The sequence below is a fragment of the Poromitra crassiceps genome (assembly GCF_964638095.1).
Source record: "Poromitra crassiceps genome assembly, chromosome: 12".
NCBI lineage: Eukaryota > Metazoa > Chordata > Actinopteri > Beryciformes > Melamphaidae > Poromitra > Poromitra crassiceps.
The window spans coordinates 15,125,244-15,149,771 of record NC_139632.1 but is presented as its reverse complement, the minus strand read 5'-3'; the positions used below and the strand labels follow the sequence as shown (position 1 = coordinate 15,149,771).

Sequence of the window (24,528 nt, the reverse complement as noted above, 5' to 3'; positions counted from 1 at the left end):
GTGTTGTAAACAACAGCTCAATGCTACAATGTGTGAACCAGACTCAGCGCCATTCTGCTGTCTCACTCTCCATCTAGTGGTGACCTATGGTAACTACGTATTTCTGATAGTTGGGGACATCCTGCTAACAAAGGACCGTGAAGAAATATGGTGACAAGACGTGATACTCTGGAGGCTTAAGAGTCAGCGTATGTCATTGACTGACTGATTGAGTGTGTGTTATTTTGCAGTGTTCCTTCTATTGTAAACATGTCTCCTTACCTTTTCCAGGACAGAGATGTAGCTTTTGAGAGAAGTCAGTGCCTCTCCTGTGATGACGGGATGGGCAGCCAGCTCCACACGCAGGGAGTAGTGTAGCGTTGACTCCAGATCTGCCATATACACCCTGGACCTGGGCACAGACATGCAGAAAATACACACGTGATCTAAATAACTAAGTTGAAATCAGCAATTTTTTCTTTTTCTTTCTGCTTATCACACATTTTCTCCCCAACTGTGCTTGGCCAATTCCCCCTGCTGTCCCGGTTGTTGCTCCATCCCCTCTGCCGATCTTGGGAGAGCCATAGAGTAGCACATGCTTCCTCCAATACATGTGCACTTCTTTTCACCTGACAACGATGTAGCTGTTCCCCCCAGTTCCCCTCTCCCCAAACAGGCGCCCTGACCGACCAGAGGAGGCGCTAGTGCAGCGACCAGGACACATAACCTTAATGCAGCTTCCCACCCGCAGACACGGCCAATTGTGCCTGTATGGACAACCCGTCCAAGCCGGAGGTAATACGGGGGCTCGAACCTGCGACCCTCGTGTTGGTAGGCAGGGAATCTACCCCACTGCACTACCCGGATGGCCGAATCAGTATTTATTTTGTGACGTCAAGCATGCGGTGTGTCTGCTCCGGTAGTGTCACACCTGTTGAAGGGTCTCCAGGGCTCCTCTGTGTTGTTGGTCAGGAGGTCTGAGGTGACCGGCCTGGGCTTCCCCGACCGCACCACCCCCGGCAGCCTCTGGAGGGCGTAGGTGTAGAAAGCACGAGCCTCGATTTGCCTGGGGAGAGCAGAGAAGCACACACAGGCACAGTATGATTGGCATGTAGGAAGTCAAACATCATGCATGTGCAACTGTGACTTTGTGCAGCTCAGTGGGGGCAGCATGGCGCCAGTCCTGCCAGAGTTAGCGGGTTGAATCCCACAGACTGCGCTCATGTTTCCTGTTGTCTTGTCTTTTAGCCTTTGATTCGGTCAGCAGAGTCCATAGCCAATTTTAAAACACTGTTTAAAGTCCTGCACTTTATTCCATGGCCTCTTAATGTGACTGATGAGTTTGATCTACTTTCAGAAAAATGTTTGGTAATTTCTGGATCCTGGTACAGCAAGCTGAATGTCCAAAACAAACAAAAAAGTCTGGGCAACATTGTTAAGGCAGCCAACAAGAATCATTGGCAAGCAGCAGCTCTCCTTTTCAGACATCTTTGATCGCCAGGTCCTAAAGAAGGCAGATTGGATTTTAGGGAGCCAAGACCATGCTCTTTTTGAGGCATTTGATCCTTCAGGTCAGAGGTACAGGGTTCCAAAGGTAAAGTGCAATAGATTTAAGTGCAATACGTTTGCTCAATTTGCACAAAAGGTAATTCCTACCTCGCACTGTACATGCACTTTCTGCTCACACTTGGCACCGCTGCACTTTATCTTATCCATTTTTACACAGAACCCGTCTTTTTAGATTTGACTGTTGTGCTGTTATGCGTTGTTGTGTAACTTGTGTTGCACTGTTTTTGTGTGTGTGTGTTGTTGTTTTTTGTCTGTGTTCTGTCGCAAGACGAATTTCCCCCAGTGGGACAACAAAGTACTGAATTGGACATTCACAGCTGGAAGCTGACCTGTACAAATACAGTCTGAGCAGCTCCACTGGAGCGGTTGGGGTTAAGGGCCTTGCTCAAGGGCACCTCAGAGGTGGTAATGAGGGAGGGGCAAGCGCTACTTTTTTCCCTTTCCCCACCCAGATTTATCCTGCCCTGGGGATTGAATCGACGACCTTCCGGTCACAAGCTTGGTTCTCTAACCTTTAGGCCACCATTGCCCACATTATGGAGAACACCCCCCCGCCCGCACACACACACCCCCCCCCCCCCCCCCCCCCCACTGGAACATGGCCTCTTGTGTTCACTGTGGAGCAGATGGTACCAGGCTAGTGTGGGACAGCGAGAGATGTCTCTGATCATGTGATAACCCTGGGAATAAAACAACAGCTATTACTGTGGCCTCTCTCTCTCCCTCTTTCACCCCTGCCTTTCTACTCCACTGACCACCCCCCCCATCCCAATATCCTCCTCTCCCTTGCCAGGCAGAGAGAGAGAGAGAGAGAGAGAGAGAGAGAGAGAGAGAGAGAGAGAGCATTGTTAAGCTGGAAGAGGACGGTAATAAGGAGGATGGATACCGTGGGCCCATGCTCACTCACAAACAGCCTGGGACTCAATTACACCTGCGTGCCTGGTGGGAGTGTACAGATGTGAGGGGAGAGCCATTCATCCTGGGATCCCCAGGGTCGACCGGCAGGCAGGCGTCGGGCCGGGCCCGGGAGGGAATGCATTCACCTGGGACCAGTACGCATTACACGCATGACGGATGTGAGACACCCCCATACAGTCGCGTGCGTGCGCACACACACACACACACACACACACACACACACACATGTGCGTACACACAACACCACACACACACACAACACCACACACACACACACACACACACACACACACACGCACACGCACACACGCTCCCCTCTCCCAGGATCAATCAGACATTCAGCGATGATGGGAGGCCATCTGTCGCCGTGTGCGGCTGGGGCTTGTTTGGCAGGTGAAGCCAGAAAAGCAATGGCATTGTTTTCATGCAAGAAATTAAAAACCCTCCCCTCCGTACAGTGATGGAGATGAAGGGGGTTGGAAGGGGAGAGATGCGGGTGAATAAATAAATCGGCAATAAATCATTTCCTTTTTGCATTTGTCAACTAAAAAAGAGTCCTCTTTGCATGCCAAGGCATTGAAACGGCCAGACAAAGCGACGGTAAACAGCGGGTGGATTTGCGGGGTGAGGGCTGATCAGCCAGGCTTTATGAGAGTGAAGAATGGGAGTGATTTGGATGCTCTGATCTCATTAAGAGGCCAGATGTTTAAAAGTATTCTCATGAATAGGGTTCAGATAATGAGCCAGCGATCAGGCTTTTCAGCGGCAAAGCAGAGTTGTTGCATGTGGAACAATGGGAACCGAAGGGGAATAAACTCGGGGTTTGTGCGTCTCCGATCAAGCTATCGTGGAAACGATCGTGACATGCTGGAATGCAGATTGGGATGCAGTGGAGATATATTATGGAGAAACAGCTCACCTCTCCCCCACTCAATCACACGCTCTGCTCTTATCTTTTCCAGAAGTACTTAGTCTGGAAATGATACTGTCTCGATAGAAAGACCTTTTCAACCCTTTCTCTCTGGCTCATTGATTTACGTGCATGTTTCTGTTATACATCATCCTTATGGCGACACGGGAATATTTGTTAAATCTACATTCAGGACCATTTCTCTCCTCCTTACTATTGGTTGCTTGTAGTGTCAGAAATTTAAGTTGATTCTACTGTTGCATAGGGCTGCATGATATTGGAAAAAACTGACATTGCAATATATTTTGTTTCTGCAAAATATATTGCGATATGAAAAAATACAGGACTTTTCCACCAAATGACTTGAATAGCTCATCAAGCCTTGCCCCTTTAAGATGGTAGTGGGTAACCTGCGTGGGTGACGTAGTAGCAAGTGTTTTTAGCTGCAGCCTGAGTGATTGGCACGATGCTAGTGTGCCAAGCAAAAAAAGGTATAGCATGATGTGTTTGAGTTAATTTGCCTTATTACTTGACATTGCACGTCCTGCGATGTGACTATTGCGCATGCGCACATTGCGATGATGAGGCTGAAACGATATATTGTGCAGCCCTAGTTGCATTGGTGCTAATGGGTGCTAAGTAAGCGCTAATTGCTGCGGTGTTTCTGCACTGCACTTCCCAGAATTCACCTGTCAATCAAACAGTGTGTCCAGTACTGTGACATTTTTCTTCCTGGGGTTTTCTGTCGATGCAGTTAAGAGTTTCTGTAGGTGGCGCTGTTTTCGTTGTCTGGCTGAACAGACAACGAAAAACAGCGCCATGTGGCTATTGCTGTTCATGCTAACGACGCAGTTCTCCTTCTTCTTCTTGTTCTAGTTCTAATTCTAATCACAGTGTTGCTGCTGCTGCCGAAAATATGAAACGCATCACTTCCTGTGCACCAGTGGACATTTCCTGGAAAACCCCAATAGTTAGAACAGCAAATGCAAAAGCTTTCGTGAACTGAGTATATGTTGAATCCCTATTGGGTTACATCGGCGATAGAGAGTAACAAAAAAGACATTTACTTATATGAAAATATCCTGGATTATTACTAAAAAAGAAAGACAATGTTATGATTACTGTGTGTTTTTTAGTGGATGTTGGTCACTCACACTTTGAGCCGGGTGAAGTTGCCTCCAGGATAGTAGAGGTAGCAGGACGGGAACTCAGTCACCCCCAGTTTGGCTACCAGACCCGCCTCTGTGCTTTGGACTCTCCGGACTGCAACGTTCTCATGCTGCAACATGTCCAAGGTCACCTGGCACACACACAGAAAAGAGTGAGAAAAATCATGTTTAGTCACATTTTCTTATTTCAATGCATTCATTTTTGTCGTAGGTCAGTGTCGTCCAATCGTGAGCCATCTAGGACCAATAGTTTTTAATTTAAACTGTAGAACAAAACTCAGGACGAGAGGCACAGGTTTATACAATCTGCAGACTGCAGGTTGGGAGCCAAGTTTTATAGTGCTGAATATTCATGATTATGTTAATACAGATGGAATGTAATAAAGCTATTAGTCAAAAAGTATAAGGTAATTTGAACAAGACTGAACAACCAATGATGATTATAGTTCTAACAACGTGTAATAAGAGGTGACCGCCTTCTTCTATAAGACAAGTTATTATTTTGTCAAGTCCACTGGGTCGATGTTATCTGTGAGTTTTGATGAAGTAGTAGAGTAGAACTTTTTTTATCCGGTGAGTGTGCGGGCTGATAGCTCCCCAGCTATATCTGCTTTGAACATCTGTGAGTTTTGGCCATTTGCATATTCTAGAAACACACAAGATGATACTTTAGGGTTCTTATGATGGGTTTTTGGCACTTAAGGCCCAACTATACTCCATTTTCATATGGAAATAAATGCATCCGTTTCATAAGGTGTAATCGTCACTGCCCAAATACTTACATGCATCTTTCACCTTGGTATCATGTTAAGTAATACATCCACCAGTGGGCAGTAGAGAGTCAAATGTGTGAGTGTGTGTGGTTCTGCTCCATATCCAAGCTTTCAGAGAATGGACAGAAATATGCACGAAATGAACACAGAGTACAGACAGAAGGCTCTGTCCGTCTCCTTCTTTAACGTAGAGTATAATTGGGCCTTAAAGGTGTACATATGAATCAAACCCTACATTTTAAGTGAACGTATAGGAATGTTGCTTAGTATAAGTACCATTTCTTCATCAGCACGATCAAACACTAAACCAGCTGATTTCACTAACTAGTTCCCCGTTTCTGGTTCAAGTTAGTGAGTGAAGCTGTGCTGCTGTAGAGTTTGGTTGGAATGCGGTAGCAAATTGTCTTTAATACACGAGGAACATCTAGATTAGAAGAAGGTTCTTTGTGTTTATCTCTCTGGGTAGAGAAAGAGTTCTAAGTGTTTTCTCAGAAAGAAACCACATCCTTCCCCACAAACAGAGAGAGAGAGTAAATTAAATCATATCCGTGAAATGTGTTTAAATGGCATGGGTAATTAATGATTTCTACCACAAAATGTCATCCTCTTAGCTGTTGTTGACGGTGTAACTGGACTTGACAGATGTATGGCAGGTGCTGTGCAATATATATTGTTATATCATTCACTATTTTGGAAGAAATTACGTCCTGGAGAAGCATGCAACCAACAGGTTGGGTTGTTGGAAAGCCGCTCTCACCTCTCGGCCGATGTAGGATTTAGAGTCCTCGAAGATCAGGGCCAGGTGTTCAACACTGTTGGTCTCAAAGAAGATGTCGATCTCTGCTTGGCTGGGGAGAGAGGAGCAGAGAAACGCATCAGGCTGGAGTCCCACACGTGAGTCCAGCCAATAGACATCAATGATATTATTCTGTGGCGATGGTCGGTGGCGACCATCATAAATCGCTGTACTATAAACTGCCCTTTAGAGAGATACTCTATTGAACATCACTACTAAATCTGATATTAGATTGATATTATTGACACAGCACAGATCACAGTGAAGAAATAAAACATGGGTGCATTATTTTATAGACATATTCCATTCCTGTGGAGAGCACTCCAAACAAAACAAAAACTGAAAAGAGAGGTTATTTGATTTGTATACCGTAGTCATATTTGTAAGTTAAAAACTACACCCAACACCCTGTAGACTCCTTTAGGACATCACAAAAGGCTTATCAATAAGGCCTAAGTGATTTGTGAATTGCCTTGAGTCTCTCTTCTTCCACTTTACTACTAACAGAGCTAGCCTCATCTCTTACTGACAAGTGAAAAGAGCAGCTGTCATTAAAGATGTCTGATATTGAAGCAAGTGGTCAGGAGGTGCAAATGAAGCGAACCAACATCAGCAAGTTTCCATTCTAAAAAGAGGAAGAAAAAGATTCTGAGAGCAGCGATGGTGATTTCACTCAGCCTCTCACTCAGCTTTCCTTTCACCACAGCCAAAAGGAGAAGCAAACTTGATTGTTGCTGATCTGGAGAACACCCTGTATTTCTTGCTTAATTTTCTTCCATCAACAGCATAATAAACCAATGTACTGAATGAATGTATGTATGTATGTATGTATGTATGTATGTATGTATGTATGCATGTATGTATGTATGTATGTATGTATGTACAAGTGTCATGATGAGTTAATCAGCGGCCAAGTGTTCTGTTATGTCCTTGAACCTTTACCTTCACTATTATCACCACAATGAAAAGTAGGACTCACCTGGTGGGCTCCAGCGGGGGGCAGGCTGGAGGCCAGGGCTCCTCATGGGTTTCCATCTTGCGTATGATAATCTGACGCAGTCCTCGAACCTCACGGGGGAAACCTGGGGGTCAAAGGTCACGGAGAGAACGTCATACACTGGTGTGGGTGTAAGTTCTTCTCAATGATATAAACACATGATTGCCAGCACAGCTATACATACAATTCCAACAATAACCTCAATAACCTGGCCAGAAATGATAGCCTAATTATTCGCTACTCCCTAGCCGAAGTAAATCAAAGTTACGGATCGATCTCAAGTAACCACTGGAGATCAGCAGATCTTCCTTTTGGGGGGATTCTCTATATCCTAGCTCATACAGAAGCCCTCCTCTCACCTCAAGAGGAGCACCATCTTACAATGGAGTCATACGCCAAAGTACTTGCCATGCATGCCATTTGCTAAATAAATAAACTATCTTGTTAAACCCTACCGACCGGTCTCTCATGATTGAAGTAACTTTTATCTAGAAGCTCGTTGTCATGTCTGTGGCATTCTGAGTCTCATATTGCACTGGATGTGTTGACTGTTTATCAATGACTTCAGTTGAGGTGTAATTCATACTCTGAGTGTAAATATGGTGCAGACAGAGTTACATTCTAAAACTGGATTAACAGAGCTGTAGTTGTAAAATATCAGTCTCAAGTTCAAAGTTCAATTTCAACTTTATTGTCAATTCAAGCTATACACAAGGCACAGCAGAAACAAAATTACGATTGCATCCAGCGCACAAAATGCAATTCAGAACTACAGTACAGTAGTAAGTCCTGGCAGGTAGAGCTCAATATGTCACAATAAGAGTCGTGTATGTATGCAAAATCCAATGTTAAATAATCAAACTAATATTCATTCCATTGAACCGAATGGTGATTGTGAAACAAAACCGACATTTTTAAATAATGGAGTTTTTTTTAAATAAAAGTTGCTTGTTATCAATTTAGACAGCAGAATTGTGCATGACAATATCCCAAATCACCATATGATGATAGGCAACGTGTAACAATCCATCTATTGCATCGATTTATATTGTTACGTATCGTATCGCATCGTATCATATCTCTAAAAATGAGCCAATATCGTCCTCGTATCAGATTGCACCCATGTATCGTATCGTTGTTACACCGTATCGTTACAGCCCTACATGATGATGATTTAATTACACCGAAACACAATAACGGTAATTGAATGATCGCCCGGCCTTACTGACAGGTGACTAGATGTAGGTATAAGTGTGGCTGCATCACCAATGAGTTTCTGAATGAGCTGCACATTGACACAGGAGGACTATGTACAGTATATTCCTGCTCCGACATGCTAAAGCCAAATGAGGTACACAAACCTATAAGACCTCTTTATTTTCATTGGCCTGAATTGCTTCAACGTGTGTAGCAATACCTTTAATATCCTGTCCAGTGGAATCACCCTTGAAATAAGCATTGAAGAACTGTGAAGTGAGAGAGAGAGAGAGAGAGAGAGAGAGAGAGAGAGAGAGAGGTAGAAGTTAGGTAGTAGAGAGCGAGAGAGAAGCTAGATCAGCTCTGACTGCCTTCACACTACTGTATGAAAGAAGCAAAGTGACGTTGTGTAAGGCGAGGTGGGGGGACAGCCTTCCTCTCTGCCCCCCTTGACCCCTAAATCCTTCCTAGTTAAAATCAGTGGCAGATGTTGAAGCTCCACAGTGAACTCACACAGAACAGAAGGAGCTCTTTCACTGGGCTTTCACAGGATGACAGAGGGGGGGGGGGGGAGCGGGAGCGGGAGCAGACGCTTTAGCAGTCTAATGCTGACTAATCAGATATGCCTGCAAATACAAATGCAGAAGTCGAAAGCAGGGGAGCTTTTCTGCAGTGTGACTGCTGATCATGCAGAAGTTGACTCTACTGGGAATAGACGACTACATCTATCTTACCCACTCTACATACTCTCATCTGTCATCATCGCGTTCCCACAAAGAGAACAGTTGAGTTCAAAATGAGATACCCCACCATTTGGGAAAAAATTGAAGCCTACTTTTACACAACGATAGCACAAAGTCATAGTGAATTATGAGATTATGATTTTTAAAGGAAAGCTCTTAGTTTACTTAGTAGTAGTAAGACTTTTACAAAGTGGTTCCTATATATTTTAGAGATATTGAATGGAACAATGCTTGTATCCCCCACCCCTCAAAACTGATATAAAACCATTTTGGACTGACTGCTGTTGGACGTGTATAGATAAGACCGTTTTTACATTGCATAATTTGCAATGTAAATACACACCTTGGTCACCTTGACCCCGATAAAGCAAATATTTGAAAAAGTGTATGCAAATATATCTGTAGTTCCAACACTTAAACAAAAAGTGCAACATTTATTGACACACACCCATGTGTTTAGAAGGTAATGGGCTCCAAGGCACTCTTCAAGCACTCTTCACGCCACAGAATGGCATGGAGTTATTTGGAATAATGTTCTTTTTAATGAGACATAATGGCTTTTTACATTTTGCTCCAAGTGTGCCTGTAAGGTTTCCTCTTCTTTGAATGACATAATGCTAGTAGTGTTCTTGAATTGGTGCCGACAGCTGTGGCTTTCTCAGTCAACTTTCTACAGATCTAACTCATCAACAATCACTCACAAAATCTAATGATACAGTGTGTAACAAAATAAAACACAAAGAAGCAAAACAAAGCACAAGACACACACACGTTTGACAGACATAACGATCCTAACTTAACCTACCTAGCCTAACCTGCATCACACAACCTTAGACCATCAATAAGGAAAAACTCCCAGGATTTTTTTTTTTTTTTACAATAAAATAAGAAACCAAATAAGTCATGTGGAACGACTTAGGAAGACTGATCCAACAACACACTGACTTCAGACAGGCCATTATAGCAGTTCATGTACAGTACGATGGCCTACCTTTATACTGGGGTATCCCCTGATGCCAAAGCGGGTGCAGACCTTCCTGTTGTCCGCCACAGCACAGTCGATGGCTGCCAGGTCCACAGCAGGCTTCCACTCTGAAGAATAGACAGGAAAAAGCCTCAGTCAATATTTAGTGGGTATACGCATGCCTTCCATTGTCCCTTTGCACTGAATGAGCTCTTGTTTCCCCTGTACCCTGTGTGCCAGTGAACAGTTGTTTTATATAGAAGATGTTGACGTCCTTCCTTACAACAATGTTATAAAGACAAAGTCATGTTTCCCTACATTTTGTAGGGACTGCATCCTTATGTCTCATGTTTTGAAACCTTGACCATAAGGTCCACATTGATTAAGTGCCAGTAATGAGGTGTGTGTGTGTGTGAGAGAGAGAGAGAGAGAGAGAGAGAGAGAGAGAGAGAGAGAGAGAGAGAGAGAGAGAGAGTGGGTGAGTGTGTGTGTGTGTGTGTGTGTGTGTGTGTGTGTGTGTGTGTGTGTGTGTGTGTGTGTGTGTGTGTGTGTAAGGTCTTCTTCCAAAATGAGAAACTATTTATTCTCACACTTGCTCAATGCTACACAACATTCCCTGATGGTGAGCTGGTTTGGTGCTGAGCAGCAGGATGTAAACACATAAATTAGATCACATGCTCCAGTAAACAGATAGACTACTACAGCCTGGACAACTCTGCAGATCTACTTGTAAACCTAGCGTTACATAAGTCCTCGTAAAATATGTTCCTGAGAAGCTTCTTGTGCCTTCTCATATTTGCATTAAAAACATGCACACCAAATGGCAATGGTGCAAAACTGAAATTGACAGCCTACAAAAAAATATGATCACTTTATGAATCATCACAAAACATCAAAACTAATTGAATTCCCATTGTAAACTTTAACTGTAAGCTACAGAAGTCGGTGCACAGTCCGTACCAACCTTTAATATCTCTTGCGAGGCTTTTGTAAACGGGAGAAAAGGCAATACAGTGGCCGCACCAAGACGCGTAAAACTCCACCAGCACTGCGGCTGTGGAGTTAATCAAGACGGAGTCCACATTTTCCGGGGTTAGCACCAGGATCTGATCTGAAGCGGTGTACAGTCCGGCCTCGGCGGGGCAAGGGAAAAGCAGACAAAGGCAGAGCACCAGCGCGGATGTTTCCAGCTTCCTCAGATGTGTCTGTGTGTTCCCAGCAAACCGAGACGTGGCACGGCTGCAGCGCCGCGCCATCTTCGCCTTTCTGCCGCTGACAGCCAGTCTGCCTGGACGCACCAAGTTTCAACCTCTCACAGAAAAGTTCAAGCAACTTTTCTCTCCCTCCCTCTCCCTCTCTCTGAGGCTCTGAGCAGTTATCCCCCTAGCGGCCTGCTACAGCAGTGCAGCTCATGGAAGTACCATTCCACAATTAACCAATTAACTCCTACTCTGAAATGCCTGTCACAACCACCCGCCCCCGCCTCCGCCTTCCCCTGGCACGTGTCAATGCGCATGTGGCTATTGTGTTTACATGTCAAGTTCGCTGACAGGATGAAGCAGAATTGGGGGGGGAGGCACAGTCAATTGCAGGAACAGCAATCAGGTAAAGAGGCGTTATCTCCACGTTTGTTGTCACTCAGCAAACAGTAAGGACATCTGTCTGTCTTGCCTTAGTTGCCTAGCTGGGCAGTGCCAGTGCATCCCTGTCTGTCCGACAGTGCTTGCCAGCCACTTCCAGGGTAGTGTTCTGTGACTTTGTGCCTGACAAAACAACAATTTATTACAGTGCTGCTTATACTTTTAATATGTCGCCACATAATGACACAGCCTCTATACTCTAAAGACAAAATATCACCTTTAATTAATGCATATTGCTAGTCTCCAGGCTCAAACAACTGAAAAGGTTGCTGTGTTTGCTCTTGCTTAACACTGGGGATAAACATTGACTTAGTGTACAGTAACAGACTGCAAATAAACTTTCGTACAACCACACCCAAACACATCCTGCTGCTGGGGGAACTGAGAAACCTCAACATCTAGTGAGATATTATATTACCTTTATTCGTAGTAGCATAGAGTTGCTGCATGTCATATTATCAAAGACTGACAGACCCATTACCCATACTGAATAAAGATGTACCATTTGTTTTGCTGTATATTAGGACTACATCAAATCCAAACACAAGAAACAACGTTCTGCTAGATTTGGAAATAATGAAAGCTTTATTTACAATTTCAAAGTTCATTTTAGTTAACAAATATATACTATGTACATATTTGCAAAGTGAACAGTGTTTATTATTTTACAACAATCGTTCAGGTTACAGTGAGCAGTGGACAGATAGGAGACCATAGTAATATATTTACACCCGTAAAAGAATTGTACAAGTCTTCAAGTGCACTTGGCGCACACTCACAGCATTATTATAAATATTCCTAAACATTTTAAAAGGGTTATTCTAGTCTAACTGGGTTAATTTGATTATCAAATCATTTGTGCCTGTTTTTATCTATTTGTTGGGGTCAAACTACACAACATTTTAAGGTTTAAGGTGAAGCTGCTCCAGCTCCCTCTTTACTGTGAAGAAAACTGACCTCAGACCAGCAGATAGGAGCAACTCCACTCTACTTCAAAACAGCTTCAAGCTTCGTTACGATTTGACTTAATCTAATCTTATTCACATACTACAGCAAAAGTCTAAGCGGTTTGGTCCATACATATAAAATAATGTATATGACCAAATACTGCATAGTTACAAATGGGAATTTAACTTCCTCGCACATACAATCAACTCAAGAAGACAATCCTAGAGGGTTTGCAATAAAGCCTTGTGGAAAGGTTTCTTAGGTCACCATTACAGTTACATTATGCCTACAGACCATAGTCATACAGCATGGAGAGATTGGTATCAAAAGGTACATTTACAGACAGGTTTTTTACATTATTTAGTTTAAAGATACACCTTAGTCACTAATTGAAACAAACACCAGTGGGAGGGAAAAGTACTCAAAGTATTTCGTCCCCAAAAGTTTAAGGTCACTTTAGCTATAAACAGTACAGTTTAACAAGCATTGTCACACATGCTAAAATGAGAGTTTGTACACAGTCACACACAGTATTCTTCTTGGATCAAAGTAGTGAAGACAGCCAGGACCAAAATAAGCCCTAGGACATTGTTGACTGTTCCAGCTGCTCAGTCATATCAATTGATGACTCAAACCCAGCCATTGCGTACGTGTGGAATGGAGTGAGTGCGAGCTAGTTCCTGATACAGTCCATCAATAACATGACTCAACTGTGTCCACACACACACACCAAGGCAGGGATGCTGTGGATGGGGAGCAGCGAACATTTACAGAGAGTCAGTGGCTCTGAAACTACCAGCGTTGCAAACATTTCCTCCGACTGAGTAGAGGAAAATGAAAATCAGCGGGTTACAAAATTGAACCTCCCTCATCTTAAAGTAGATCGACCAATCAATAAGGCAGAAACTGAAGTAGTTGTAAACCAGTTAAAGGGAAGAGTTGTCCTTAAAGCATCAGTTACAAAATGGTAGTATAACATCAGTTGAAAAAGAGACATTCAAAGAAAATAGGTCCAAAGGAGGTTGAGACATCGGCAAACCTGGTTGTTATTTACTACTAAACTTAAAGAGGCACTTGAACCGAATGTTCTGAAGGACCAACTCTGCATCCTGGCTGCGAGCAACAACATCGCCGCCCTGCTGATGGCCCATTTCAACTCGGCTGGATCACTAGCTGCACGTGTGGCGACAGGCGGAACACGTATAGCAAACGCTACTATGCGATTGGCTGTTTAAGGACGATGTCACCCAAAAGTTCAGCTACAACAACCTTTCCCACGGCAACAAAGAAAACAGGACGACCGTGGGCAACCCTGGCCGATAGTTCACAGGTCCAAGAAAATAAACTGACCTCCGGTGTCTGGTTTCTTGACTTTCTGACGGTGTGTATACCGGTACGTACGTAAGGCTCAAATCCAGCATGTCAGTACTGTTCTATATTATATTATGTAATTCTATAACTAATAAGTAGAGCCTGTCATTATGTTGATGAACAACTAGACAGTTGTGGACACAAAAAAGGAAGTAATAGAGGACAGTTTCAATTAATTACTAATACTGAAATATTTAAATATTAAATAAGATAGATTCTTTGCATGTTCTTTTCTGGTTTCAATAACATTCCTTGAAGCTCAATATCATGTCCACATTCACATTTTTGTTTGTGCTTTTACATTTTCATTAGTTTTGCTTTACAAAGTGTTAAAATTATGTTTTCTATATATTGACAAGATAACTTACAATTTCAAATCTTTCTCCTTTAATCAAACATTTTCCGAACAATAAATATTACAATTTAGGCAAAATGTTTCTTACAATAATATCTGATTTAAATAATGCTCCCATATACTTTTATCTGCTCTTCCATTGCCATTTTCAAGTCGATATATAGCTCCTTAAAGATCCAATACAAAATTATAACATTTGTTCCAAGTGGCGTGGACATGAGAGTACAGTCCACTATGAAGCAATCAACGTAGCAGCATTGGTGGACTTTAAATGCTTAACAAGTGGCACAGTCCATTCTATCAGAAAGTCGACTCATTCTCCAACTGGCAATTCTGAAGGAAACAGTTCAGGAGGTGAGACTTGTAACGAGACGGTATTAAGGTTTAAGAAGGCTGGATCGGTCGAGAGGTGTTGTGTGTGTGTCGGACAGATTACGCCGTCACTAGGTCACGTGATCACATCACAGAAAATGTTAAATTAGGAGCTGTTTATCTGAGAGGTAATGGTTGGGGACTGAAGGCATCTGAAGGTTGCTGTTGGCACATCAGCTACTGGAAGACCAAGCGTCGGTGGGTAGGTTGGCTGGAGGTCACTGGGATGAGGAAAGACTGAGATCCAGCTAGAGGTTGTCGGTTCAAATCCAGGCTCTCACGAGGAGAGGGCGGCACTTTTGGCCCTCTTGTCGTAGATTAGCGTCAGAACGTTGGCGGTGTCCTTCAGCAATGCGTCAAAGATGCTGTCTGCCAGCTGCATCTTGACGAACAGCTCATCCTCGTCGTAGTTGACCCACTGAGCCTCCTCTTCATGGAGCTCCTGAACCTGAACAAACACAGACAATTAGCACACTCACTCACACACAACGCACTATTTTACTGAAAGACAACACAAAGCTTGAATAAACGAAAACTATACGTAGGGACACTCTGGAGTTACTTCCGCTGTTTTTACTGGGGGCTCGGGGCTCGCTCTCTTATGGGTTATGCCCACTGACGCCAAACTCAATTCAAAAACCTGTACATTTTACTGTTGTCTTGCTCATCACTGAGTGCCGCCCGACTGCTATAACATGACTTTAGACCCGTTATGAATCAGTGGAGTCTTTTCTAATATTCGGGGCTAAAAACCGAAGCTCAGACCACGTACGTGTCTTGTTTATTTACAAAATTCACATCTGCGCTCATTGTTTTGAATGGCGAGTTAGCCCCAAGTTCTGGATCTCGTGCTGCCCCCGCTTGCTCCCGTGATGCGTGAGTGTCCGTATGTATGACAACAAATTAACAGAACTGATTTTAATTGAGAAACTAAGCCAACTAGGGATGCCAATTGTATGCAAATTCCTGAATCGATCATCGATAACGGTAACAATTCATTGTAATTAAAATGCCAGATTTACCAAATGCTTTTTTTCTAGATATATTAAACACATTTGTGTGGGCTTTAAGCCACGCGGGCGCTGCATATCAGCGGCTAGAAACTCACTTTAAAGTGCGTGGGAGTGAGCAGATGAATGGTTGAAACCGAGACGAGGAGGAGGAGCCAGGCTCAGCCAGCCAGCTTATCTCAGTGCTAGAGCGTTGCGCTTGTCGTCGTGTTGTATTTGTACAGAGAATTACAGTGTTTGCAGGTGGCATTAGTTTCTCCTTTCTGTTCACTTTGCTCGCTTTTACGTTTGCAAAAGGTGCCGTTCCCATCTTTCTTTTTCCGTTGCAGACCCAGAGATGGCTGCCTGCTCAGAGTTATAATGCGCCCTCTGGCGTGCTCTTTGAAACCTGCTTTGAAAATACACCATTTTACTGTGACAGCTAGAATGTAATATGAGGCTACACGTCGTTTGATAGTAGATTGAGTAAATTTCACATGTTCCAGCAAATCCTTAACGAGCGTGTGATCGTTCTTCGATTAATTGTTTGCATCCCTAAAGCTTACAAGTCCAAGAAAGGACACCATTTATTGGAAAGGTTGTCCTCTTTAAAGTCAAGTCAACGTCTGTTGATTTCTGCTCTTACCAGTATATGATCCACTCTGTCCCGTTTCTTCCTGCCAAATTTGAGCATCTTCTGCCAGTCGGTCTTCTGGTTCTGATCTTTTGTCAGACCGTATAGCTTCAGTACTTCTGTTGTGATAAACTCCTGTTGAACAACACAAAAAAATATATAATAATAATAATAATTACATCCTCAATTCACTTCATTACAACCATGTGTGTGAAAGGTTATATAGCTGTTATGACATAATCCTGAACATGTATTTTTTTTGATGATTGGCCAATTGTACTGTACCTGGACTTTGGTGATGTCTCCAGGTGTCTTGACTCTGTGAGAGTAGGAGGAGTTGGCTCGCCGTGGTTTGACCCACTGAGGCTGATTAGTGTTGGGATCTTCAGCATAAATGTCCTGTAGGATCTCCCATGTCAGGTCGTACACAGCCTTGGGAAAAACACAAAGAAATGGCACAGGGATTGGTCTACGCTCACAAAATGAGAGGGGCTAAGTGCATTCATCTTCCTGCTTTTCTTCAAACTTGCCTACCGTGGCTTTAAAATAAACATGAATTTAAGTTTCCTGTAGGATATCTGTAAGGTTTTCTTTGCCGACGTACTGCATCTTGAGTGGTCTTCCTTACCTGTCTGTAGCTGCGGATGCAGAGGGCCTCCTGATCCTGACTGTTGGCTTCTTTACCCAGGTACTCCTGTGAAGGCTTGGGGATGGGCAGTACTGCAAGGGTCGGCGTGCCCTCCGTTCCCAGGTTACAGCTCTCCCAGATCTCCTGGGTGGCAGCATGGACCAGCTTCTCCACCTCTGTGGCTGCGTGGGGCACCACCATGGCAGGCTGCTCAGGTAGTTTAGGAGGCAGGGGGAGGGGAAGCTCGGGCCTGGGTGGGGTCTTGACCTGCTGTTCCCCGCCTGGTGCAACCAGACCACCCAGGGCTGCTGCTGATGAGCCAGACCTCCCTCCTCCTCCCAGGTGTGCCTCTTCTTCCTCCTCCTCTCTCTGTTTCTGTTGGAGTCTCTGCTGTTCCCTACGGGAGCTGAGGCCGAAGTCCTCATCAAACCAGTCCTGTTCCTGTTCGTCACCCAGCTCCTCCAGCAGCTCGCGGCTCAACTCCAGCTCTGCTAGTCGCTTGGCAAGCTCCTCTTGACCGCTGGGCCCCAATACTGGACTCTCCTGTTGAGATAAAAATACAGAAAAGGGTCAATATCATACTTAATTTAAAGTTTAGATTAGGACCATATGATTACAATCTAATAGAACAAGCCCCTGTAATGGTTTTATATTATAAAGCGAGGATATTACACATTTGATCTACTCTCAAGAGTGTTTCTTTCCAACGTTTAACACCCAACAACAGGACGTCAGCAAAGAGCACCAAATTCAATAAAGTCTGTAAACATAAAAAGGGGTTGCTGCTTGGACTTTGGCTGAACACACCACACATACCAAATACTGGGGCTTTCCAGGTCAAATCGATGAACAGCTTGTCAATAGCTTTTGATCATGTGACTGCACGTTTCGAAATTCGGAAAATTCGAAAAAGAGAGGTGAAAATATGGGCTTACCGGTCGTTTGCATAACTCTGGGGAGGACAGCTCCTCCTTTTCAGCTTCCAGGAAGAATGGCAGACCATCCTTCTGTTCCACTGAAGAGACCCACTCCCCCGCCTCGACTGTTTCACTAATCAGGTCTCCATTCATCTGGTTGGTTGCTGCTATCTTCTGCTCTTTGGCCTTTTTAATCTGAGTGAACTGCTTTACAGCATCCTTCACAAAGTTGTTGAGGAGCTGGTCGGCAAATGCACCCAGTGAATCTTTGTCCTTGTCAGCACTCTTCACATCCCTGATATCTGTGGGGAGATCAGGAGGAGTGACATACTTCTGTTGGGAGTCTATGTCTTTCTTCTCAATGAGGGTAGTAATCTCCTTCAAACTCTGCTTCCCCAGGTCTATCTTGTCCATGTCGGAGATGAGGAGAGTGGTCGGTGCGTCTTCAAACTCCAAGATGATGTCCCTATTGTTCTTGCCATTAGGAATTGGATGCTCAGATTCTCTGTGATTAAGCGAGCTGAGGTGGGACTTTGCCTTCAGAGAGGTCTGGTTCTCCTGGTGTTGATCTGGATGATCAGCTCCATCAGGAAGTTCTTTATCTCTGGACTCGTAATCGTTATGAGACGTTTCTTCTCTTTGACTCTTCAGAGTTCCTTGTTCAGGTTCACGTTTATTCCCATCTTTATCCGACAAGTCGTCAAAGAATGAGTCTTCATCCTCTGTGGTGTCTGTGTACATCTCAAACTTCTCTGGCAGGCGTGTAATCCTGTCTGGAGGAGCAAAGATACCATGGCACTCTTCACACTCAAAGTATACCACCCCATCATAGGTACCATTGTTGCTCCCTTCAGACTTATCCAACTCCACCCCAGCCCAGAACCCATTGGCAAACCTGGTTGGACCTTTGAACCTCAAGGTGCCAGGCTGAACATTGCTGACGAGAACCCGGTCTCCAATGTTAAAGCTGGGCATGTCATCTATAACTGGAGATGGAGGGGTCTGAGAGGGAGAGATGGTCGGTGAGTGGTTGGAATTGACAATGTTGTTCTTGGTGTCATCTTTAGAGTCTCTGGTCTGGCTATGGAGGTCTAGCAGTCTTCCAGAGTGGTGGCTCTCACCATTAGCTCCAGAACGTTGACTGAGCTCTTCAGCAATGTCTTCCTCCACCTCCTCCTCATCTTGGCTGTTGAGGATTGGGGATCTGCTATGGGACCCCTTTCTTGAACCATTGATCTCTGTAGGGGAAGGTGAAGCTAAAGAGCCAGGCTTGGAGCTGTGGTGGTTCTCCCTGGGCGACGACTCCACTGATGACTCAAAGTCGTCATGGTAGCCGTCTGCTGATGGAGGAGAGGTCTCTGCATTCTTCACAGGTGCCTCCTTCTTTGAAGAGATAGCAATTGACTCAGGGGTGCACGAACGGTCATTTGGGGAGGAGCTGTAATTTGGGTGCTCTCTGGCTTTGGGCTCCATAGGAGGAAAATGTGACTTGCTTGCATCAGAAACGGAAGATTTGATGACTTTTTCTGCCTCCGATGATGATGATTGCCTGATCTTAATTTCCTTATTTTCTTCCAGGCTGACAGATGGAGAATATCTGTGTTCTTCGCTCACAGAGGAAACATGTTTAGATAGTGACAGCTTCTGCTGCCAGCTGAGTCTTTCTTCCTTTTCTTGTTTGAGAAGAGATTGAGAATGTTGGTCCTCAGACTTGTAGCTCAATTCCACCTCCTCCTGAATGTCCAACCTATGATTAGACTCAAAGTTCTCATCCGCAGACTCAATGACCTGTGACTGGGCTTCCTTGAAGTCAGGCCTGGAAAGACCGTCCGGGGATAGCAGGCCTCTCAGGCCGGAGCTAGGACGCTCTGGGCTGCCATACACAGGGGTTGGGGTGACTGTTGGTGGGTCCTCATCGGACACCTCTTCAGGGACTGAGGTGGATCTACTAAGACTAGGTGAAGTAAGGTCATCTGCAAACACACAACAGGAAAACATTAAGTGTCAGAGCACATGGTGAAACCAATACTGTATACAGTATATGAAAAGAACTTAAACTAAAGAATATTAAGACTAAGAATATTAGTTGTGATGAGTATAAATGAATGTCTGTTCCACCTCATTACACATGCTGGACACTGCCTACCACAGTGTTTTAAGATTCATTACTGGCTATAGATCATTAACTCATCACTGCTTTCTGTATACAAAGGTAAGCTGGTCATCCCTGTCCGCCCGCAGGCTGCTTCATTGGTATGTCTTCATTTATAAAGCAATCACTGGTAAGCTCCCCCTCTATCTCTCCTCACATATCTCACTCACAACAAACACATCTTACAGCCTATGATCACAGGACCATTTACATGCCTCAGTACCTAGAACTCGCACTGAGTTCGGGAAAAGGGCCTTTTCATTCTCTGCTCCGTCTGCCTGGAATGGACTTCAAAAAACCCTGAGATTGCAGGTTTTAATCACCATATCAGAGTTTAAAGCTCAAATCACAGACATTTTAAAGAAGGAGATGGGTCAATGTAAATGTTTTATTGTACCTTAACCTATCTGACTTTCTCCCCTCAGCGACCTCACCTCCCCCATCTTTCTTACCTTACCTTTTATCCCACTCTCCTATCTCTCATCTCTTTTAATCTTGTCTCTTTAATCTATCTTGTACCACGTTGCCTTTAATGTTCCTGTCTGTATTTGTGCTTTGCATATCTGTTGTTTTGTTGTTGTTGTTGTTATGTTGTTGCTGTTGTTGTTTTTAGATGCTGCCATTTTGGCCAGGTCTTGCTTGTAAAAGAGATCTTTGATCTCAAGTGACTACCTGGTCAAATAAAGGTAAAAAATAAAAAATAAAAAAAATCGAACACCCACCTTGGCCGAATGGAGGATCAACACAGGTCCTCTCTGAGTCTGACACAACCTTAAAGGTTTTGCTGGATTCAGACCTGGGGAGACAGAATCAGAATCACTTTTATTGCCACAGTATGCAATATCACATGAGGAATTTGTCTTAGTGTCAGTATGCAGCGTAGCGGTCATGTCAATATTCAGCGATAAAGAAATAGAAAAACAACAAAAAGACAATCACAAAATTGCAAGTGCAGTCCAATATATACACGAGTGGAGGAGGCATAGCATATGAATTTACATTGAATTTACAGTCCGAGTGTAATCGGCTTTAAAATAGGCAGACTCAAGAAGTCTGGAACTCAAGTCATCGTCTGGAGGAAGGAATTTCTAAATTCTAAATTCTAAATTTAACCCCAAATCTCCCATCCTTCATATATTACAAGACATCACAGGCAAGCATGTCACGTTGGCAACTGTTATGGTACCTGTGTGGACGAGGTGGTTTAATACTGGAGGAGAGAGCATCAGGTGTTGAGTCTGCCTCCTTGTTCAGCTCTGCTTTAGTCTTCTGGATGATGTCATTATAGAACTGTAAGAAAGAAAGAAAGAAAAAAGGTTCTAAACATACTTTAGATACGCCTCAATTTGTTTATACACGGATAAATGCACACACCTACACACATTCTCACACACGCGCACGCACGCACGCACGCACACACACACACACACACACACACACACACACACACACACACACACACACACTTACCTCCAGCTGCCTCTTTAGGTTGGCCTCCTGTGCCTTCAGGCGCTGCTTGTCCCTCTTCTTCTGCTCTTTCTTCAGCTGCGAGGCCATAAACTTGCGTTTCCTGAGTTCTTCCTTCAGGGCCCTGATACGGCTCTCTATGTCGCTCTGGTCTGACATGGGTTCTGAAAGCACATTTAGATGGTAGAAATCACAGTTAGAATGCTAAACCAGTGCCAGGACTCTGTGATTAGCAACTCTGCGAGTAATCCAACTTAGTGCCCACTCAAACTCAAACCTAATTCTTTGGAGATTAGTGTATAGTATGTTTACAAAGAATGTATATAGTCCCATTTTTATGCATGTTGCTTTGGCCTGTGCACAATGAACAAAAAATATCTGCGTATTATAAAGCTTGGCATTACACACTGAAGTGATGGAGAAGACTGGAATGCACAAGTGTGCCCTATGTAAAGGTTGAAATATTGGCCCAAAAAAAGAATAAAACAGATACAATACTGGACCTATACAACTGCCTCTGCTTGTGCTGTGACTGAGTGCAATGGAATGGTCTCTCCTCCTACCACACAGCTAAGCAGGTTAGGTATCAGGGAAGTGCTCCGATAATGCATTCCTGGCAGCATCGCATTATGTCTGACTACAGTGCCAGCAATAGCTGCATTATGGCCACTCTCTCTCTGCTTTCCCCCCCATCTCCTCCACCAACCTCAATTTAAAAAGATAGATATTCTGTGTGTGTGTGTGTGTGTTGTTGTTGTTGTTGTTGTTGTTGTTGGGGCGACTCACCAGTCTGTGTGACCATTGCGGTGTCAGTGGGCTGGATGCAGGGCTGGGTCTGCGTCTGGCTGGCCGTCCAGGAGGCGGAGCGGAGCTGCCTGATGGTTTTGCTGCTGCTGCTGCTGCCATCTGACTGAGAGACGGCAGTGCTCAAGCTGCCTTTGGCTGGAGGAGACTGGAGACACCAAACAGGAGGAAGAAAGAGAGAGAGAGAGAGAGAGAGAGAAAGGAGGATATGATCAAGATACGCTAAACACTGCAGGATGGACTGAACGTAGAGACATGCTCAGATTAATATTTTACATGTGCGGTAAAACTAACCAATGTCCAGCACTTTGCTGGTCCCAAACACAATATAAAGCAAAGCATCTAACACCAGTGCAGCAACAACAACGAACAAACAATTAGCAATTGCCGTCTACTGTTGACATTCCAATCGGCAAAGTCTTGTCTCTTTTCATAGCTCATTGACATGGAGGCTATAAATTCCGCCAAAAGCATCTAAACAGAATTCCCTGGGGTGAGGCTGGTTTCAGGACAGAAATCTCACTCTCCACATTAGACCGGGTTATAAATATACAGGCCCAAATTTGACAGTGAGCAATCTTAGTCTTCAGCTCTTACTAGGGAGGAACACAAAATTTGGAATAAAGCAGGATAATCTTGCATTAGAAAGTGTTCAGAGTTCCTCAGTCAACAAACCTGAAAGAATAGACATGTCAGATGTATGCTTACTCGCTTGCTAGGTGACAGAGAGGTGGAGGGGAAGTCCTGAGTGTAGTTGGCTGGGCTAATCTGGACGGAGGCCTCGGGTGCTTCAGGGACTGAGGCGGGTGGTGCTGATGATGGGCTGACTGGGGGCTGAGCCACCGACCCCTCTGTGTGTATACTGGACTCAGGCGTCACTGAGGAGTAGTCGGCCTCGCTCGCACACTCTGAGGACACTTAGACGGAGACAGATGAAGTGATGTTTATTGACCTGGAAGAACGTTGATACACGCCCGCAAACCTTCTCCCCAAACCATGAGATTTGCCCTACGTTCCATTCTAACACTCCCATTTATCTGCCTTTCAAACATGGCGGCTGTATCTCGGCGAGCGGCTGTCACCTTTCTCGCTGTCGGTCCCGTGCTGCTCGAGGCTTCGGTGGTGACTGGAGCCGGGGCTGACGTCGGTGCTCTCCCTTCCCCGACTCTCGGAGGCGTCGCGGCCCTTGACCCGAGGCGCCTGCTGCTCCCAGACGGCCAGGGCCTCCTTCTCCATCCTGCGGACCTCGGCTTCCTCCTGGTCCAGCCGCTGTTTCCACTCCAGCAGCTCCTCTGCATGGTGACGCCTCTGCATCAGCTGCTGCTCCCGCTTAGTCAGGAACCTGTGGAAGGTAAGAAGGGAGGGAGAGAGAGAGAGAGGAGTGCATAGAGAGAGGAGGGTAATGGATGGATGAAGACAAGTCAAGAGAGGGCAGATGAGGAAGGATGGGCGAAGGACAGGGAAGGACAGCGGCAAACCGGTGAGGAGAAGAGGAACAGAAGAACAAAGACAAACAGCATTAGGAATGCTTAAGTGATTGCGACTTTGCAAAAGCAAGCAGACCCAAAATCCACCTGCACAACCCATTTTCACTGCAAACCCAACCTCAAACCTTTGTCCAAATATACACACACGCCGAAACCATGCATCCCCGATTTCTTTCATAAGAATAATCATCCCAATGCAAAAGTGTACAAGTACCCGTCAACATGTTTAAAAAGCAAAAGGTGATGATACGTCACACAGGAGAAAAGGACAACTATTGAACTAATAGTTAAGATGTCCAGGTAAGAAACATGCATCAGGTTGAAACCAAGGGCTTTGGTTGGGCACAGTCACACACACAACACAAACATATACTAACAGTTAAATCCAGACCAGCTAGGTTGGTTTGGGGGGGGGGGATCTGCACCCCAAGCATAGACTTATATCTCTATGGGTGTCTCTTTAGTATGAACTCTTCCAGTTACAGTATTCTCCTGACCAGGACAAATGAGAAGAAAGATTAAATAAAGCTTATTATTTATAAAACCCAGGGACGTCTTAACTCCTTACTTTGTGTGCTACTAGATGATGCGTATCTTAACAGGTACGCCTTATCAAAATAAAGCGCAGTCAAGCACGGTAGGTGGTTGTTGTTTAATGTGGTCTTCCACAGCTTCGGATGCCATTACAGTACAGCGTTATTTAGCCTTGATCTAATAGAGGGGGCCCATCTCTGGACCTAATGCATACT

At 44.5% G+C, this 24,528-nt stretch overlaps 2 protein-coding genes across 2 annotated transcripts in view; both read right to left on the bottom strand.

Annotated features, from left to right (window-relative positions):
* qsox1 (quiescin Q6 sulfhydryl oxidase 1) overlaps positions 1 to 11,288 on the bottom strand; it is a 34,556-nt gene extending 23,268 nt beyond the window's left edge. Inside the window, exons 1-8 of the mRNA XM_083648082.1 lie at positions 10,980 to 11,288; positions 10,043 to 10,143; positions 8,529 to 8,577; positions 7,094 to 7,196; positions 6,076 to 6,166; positions 4,531 to 4,676; positions 911 to 1,045; positions 262 to 391 (exon numbers count right to left, since the gene is read on the bottom strand). Of these exons, the coding sequence (XP_083504208.1) occupies positions 262 to 391; positions 911 to 1,045; positions 4,531 to 4,676; positions 6,076 to 6,166; positions 7,094 to 7,196; positions 8,529 to 8,577; positions 10,043 to 10,143; positions 10,980 to 11,271 (1,047 nt within the window). The 5' untranslated portion in view covers positions 11,272 to 11,288. The remainder of the gene's footprint in view (positions 1 to 261; positions 392 to 910; positions 1,046 to 4,530; positions 4,677 to 6,075; positions 6,167 to 7,093; positions 7,197 to 8,528; positions 8,578 to 10,042; positions 10,144 to 10,979) is intronic.
* Positions 11,289 to 12,232: 944 nt separating this feature from the next.
* cep350 (centrosomal protein 350) overlaps positions 12,233 to 24,528 on the bottom strand; it is a gene marked incomplete at its 5' end in the record, with an annotated part of 41,970 nt that continues 29,674 nt past the window's right edge. Inside the window, 11 exons of the mRNA XM_083647226.1 lie at positions 12,233 to 15,149; positions 16,337 to 16,459; positions 16,610 to 16,756; positions 16,953 to 17,495; positions 17,888 to 19,842; positions 20,744 to 20,817; positions 21,208 to 21,311; positions 21,492 to 21,652; positions 22,275 to 22,440; positions 23,001 to 23,209; positions 23,375 to 23,634. Coding sequence (XP_083503352.1) covers positions 14,979 to 15,149; positions 16,337 to 16,459; positions 16,610 to 16,756; positions 16,953 to 17,495; positions 17,888 to 19,842; positions 20,744 to 20,817; positions 21,208 to 21,311; positions 21,492 to 21,652; positions 22,275 to 22,440; positions 23,001 to 23,209; positions 23,375 to 23,634 — 3,913 coding nt within the window. The 3' untranslated portion in view covers positions 12,233 to 14,978. The remainder of the gene's footprint in view (positions 15,150 to 16,336; positions 16,460 to 16,609; positions 16,757 to 16,952; positions 17,496 to 17,887; positions 19,843 to 20,743; positions 20,818 to 21,207; positions 21,312 to 21,491; positions 21,653 to 22,274; positions 22,441 to 23,000; positions 23,210 to 23,374; positions 23,635 to 24,528) is intronic.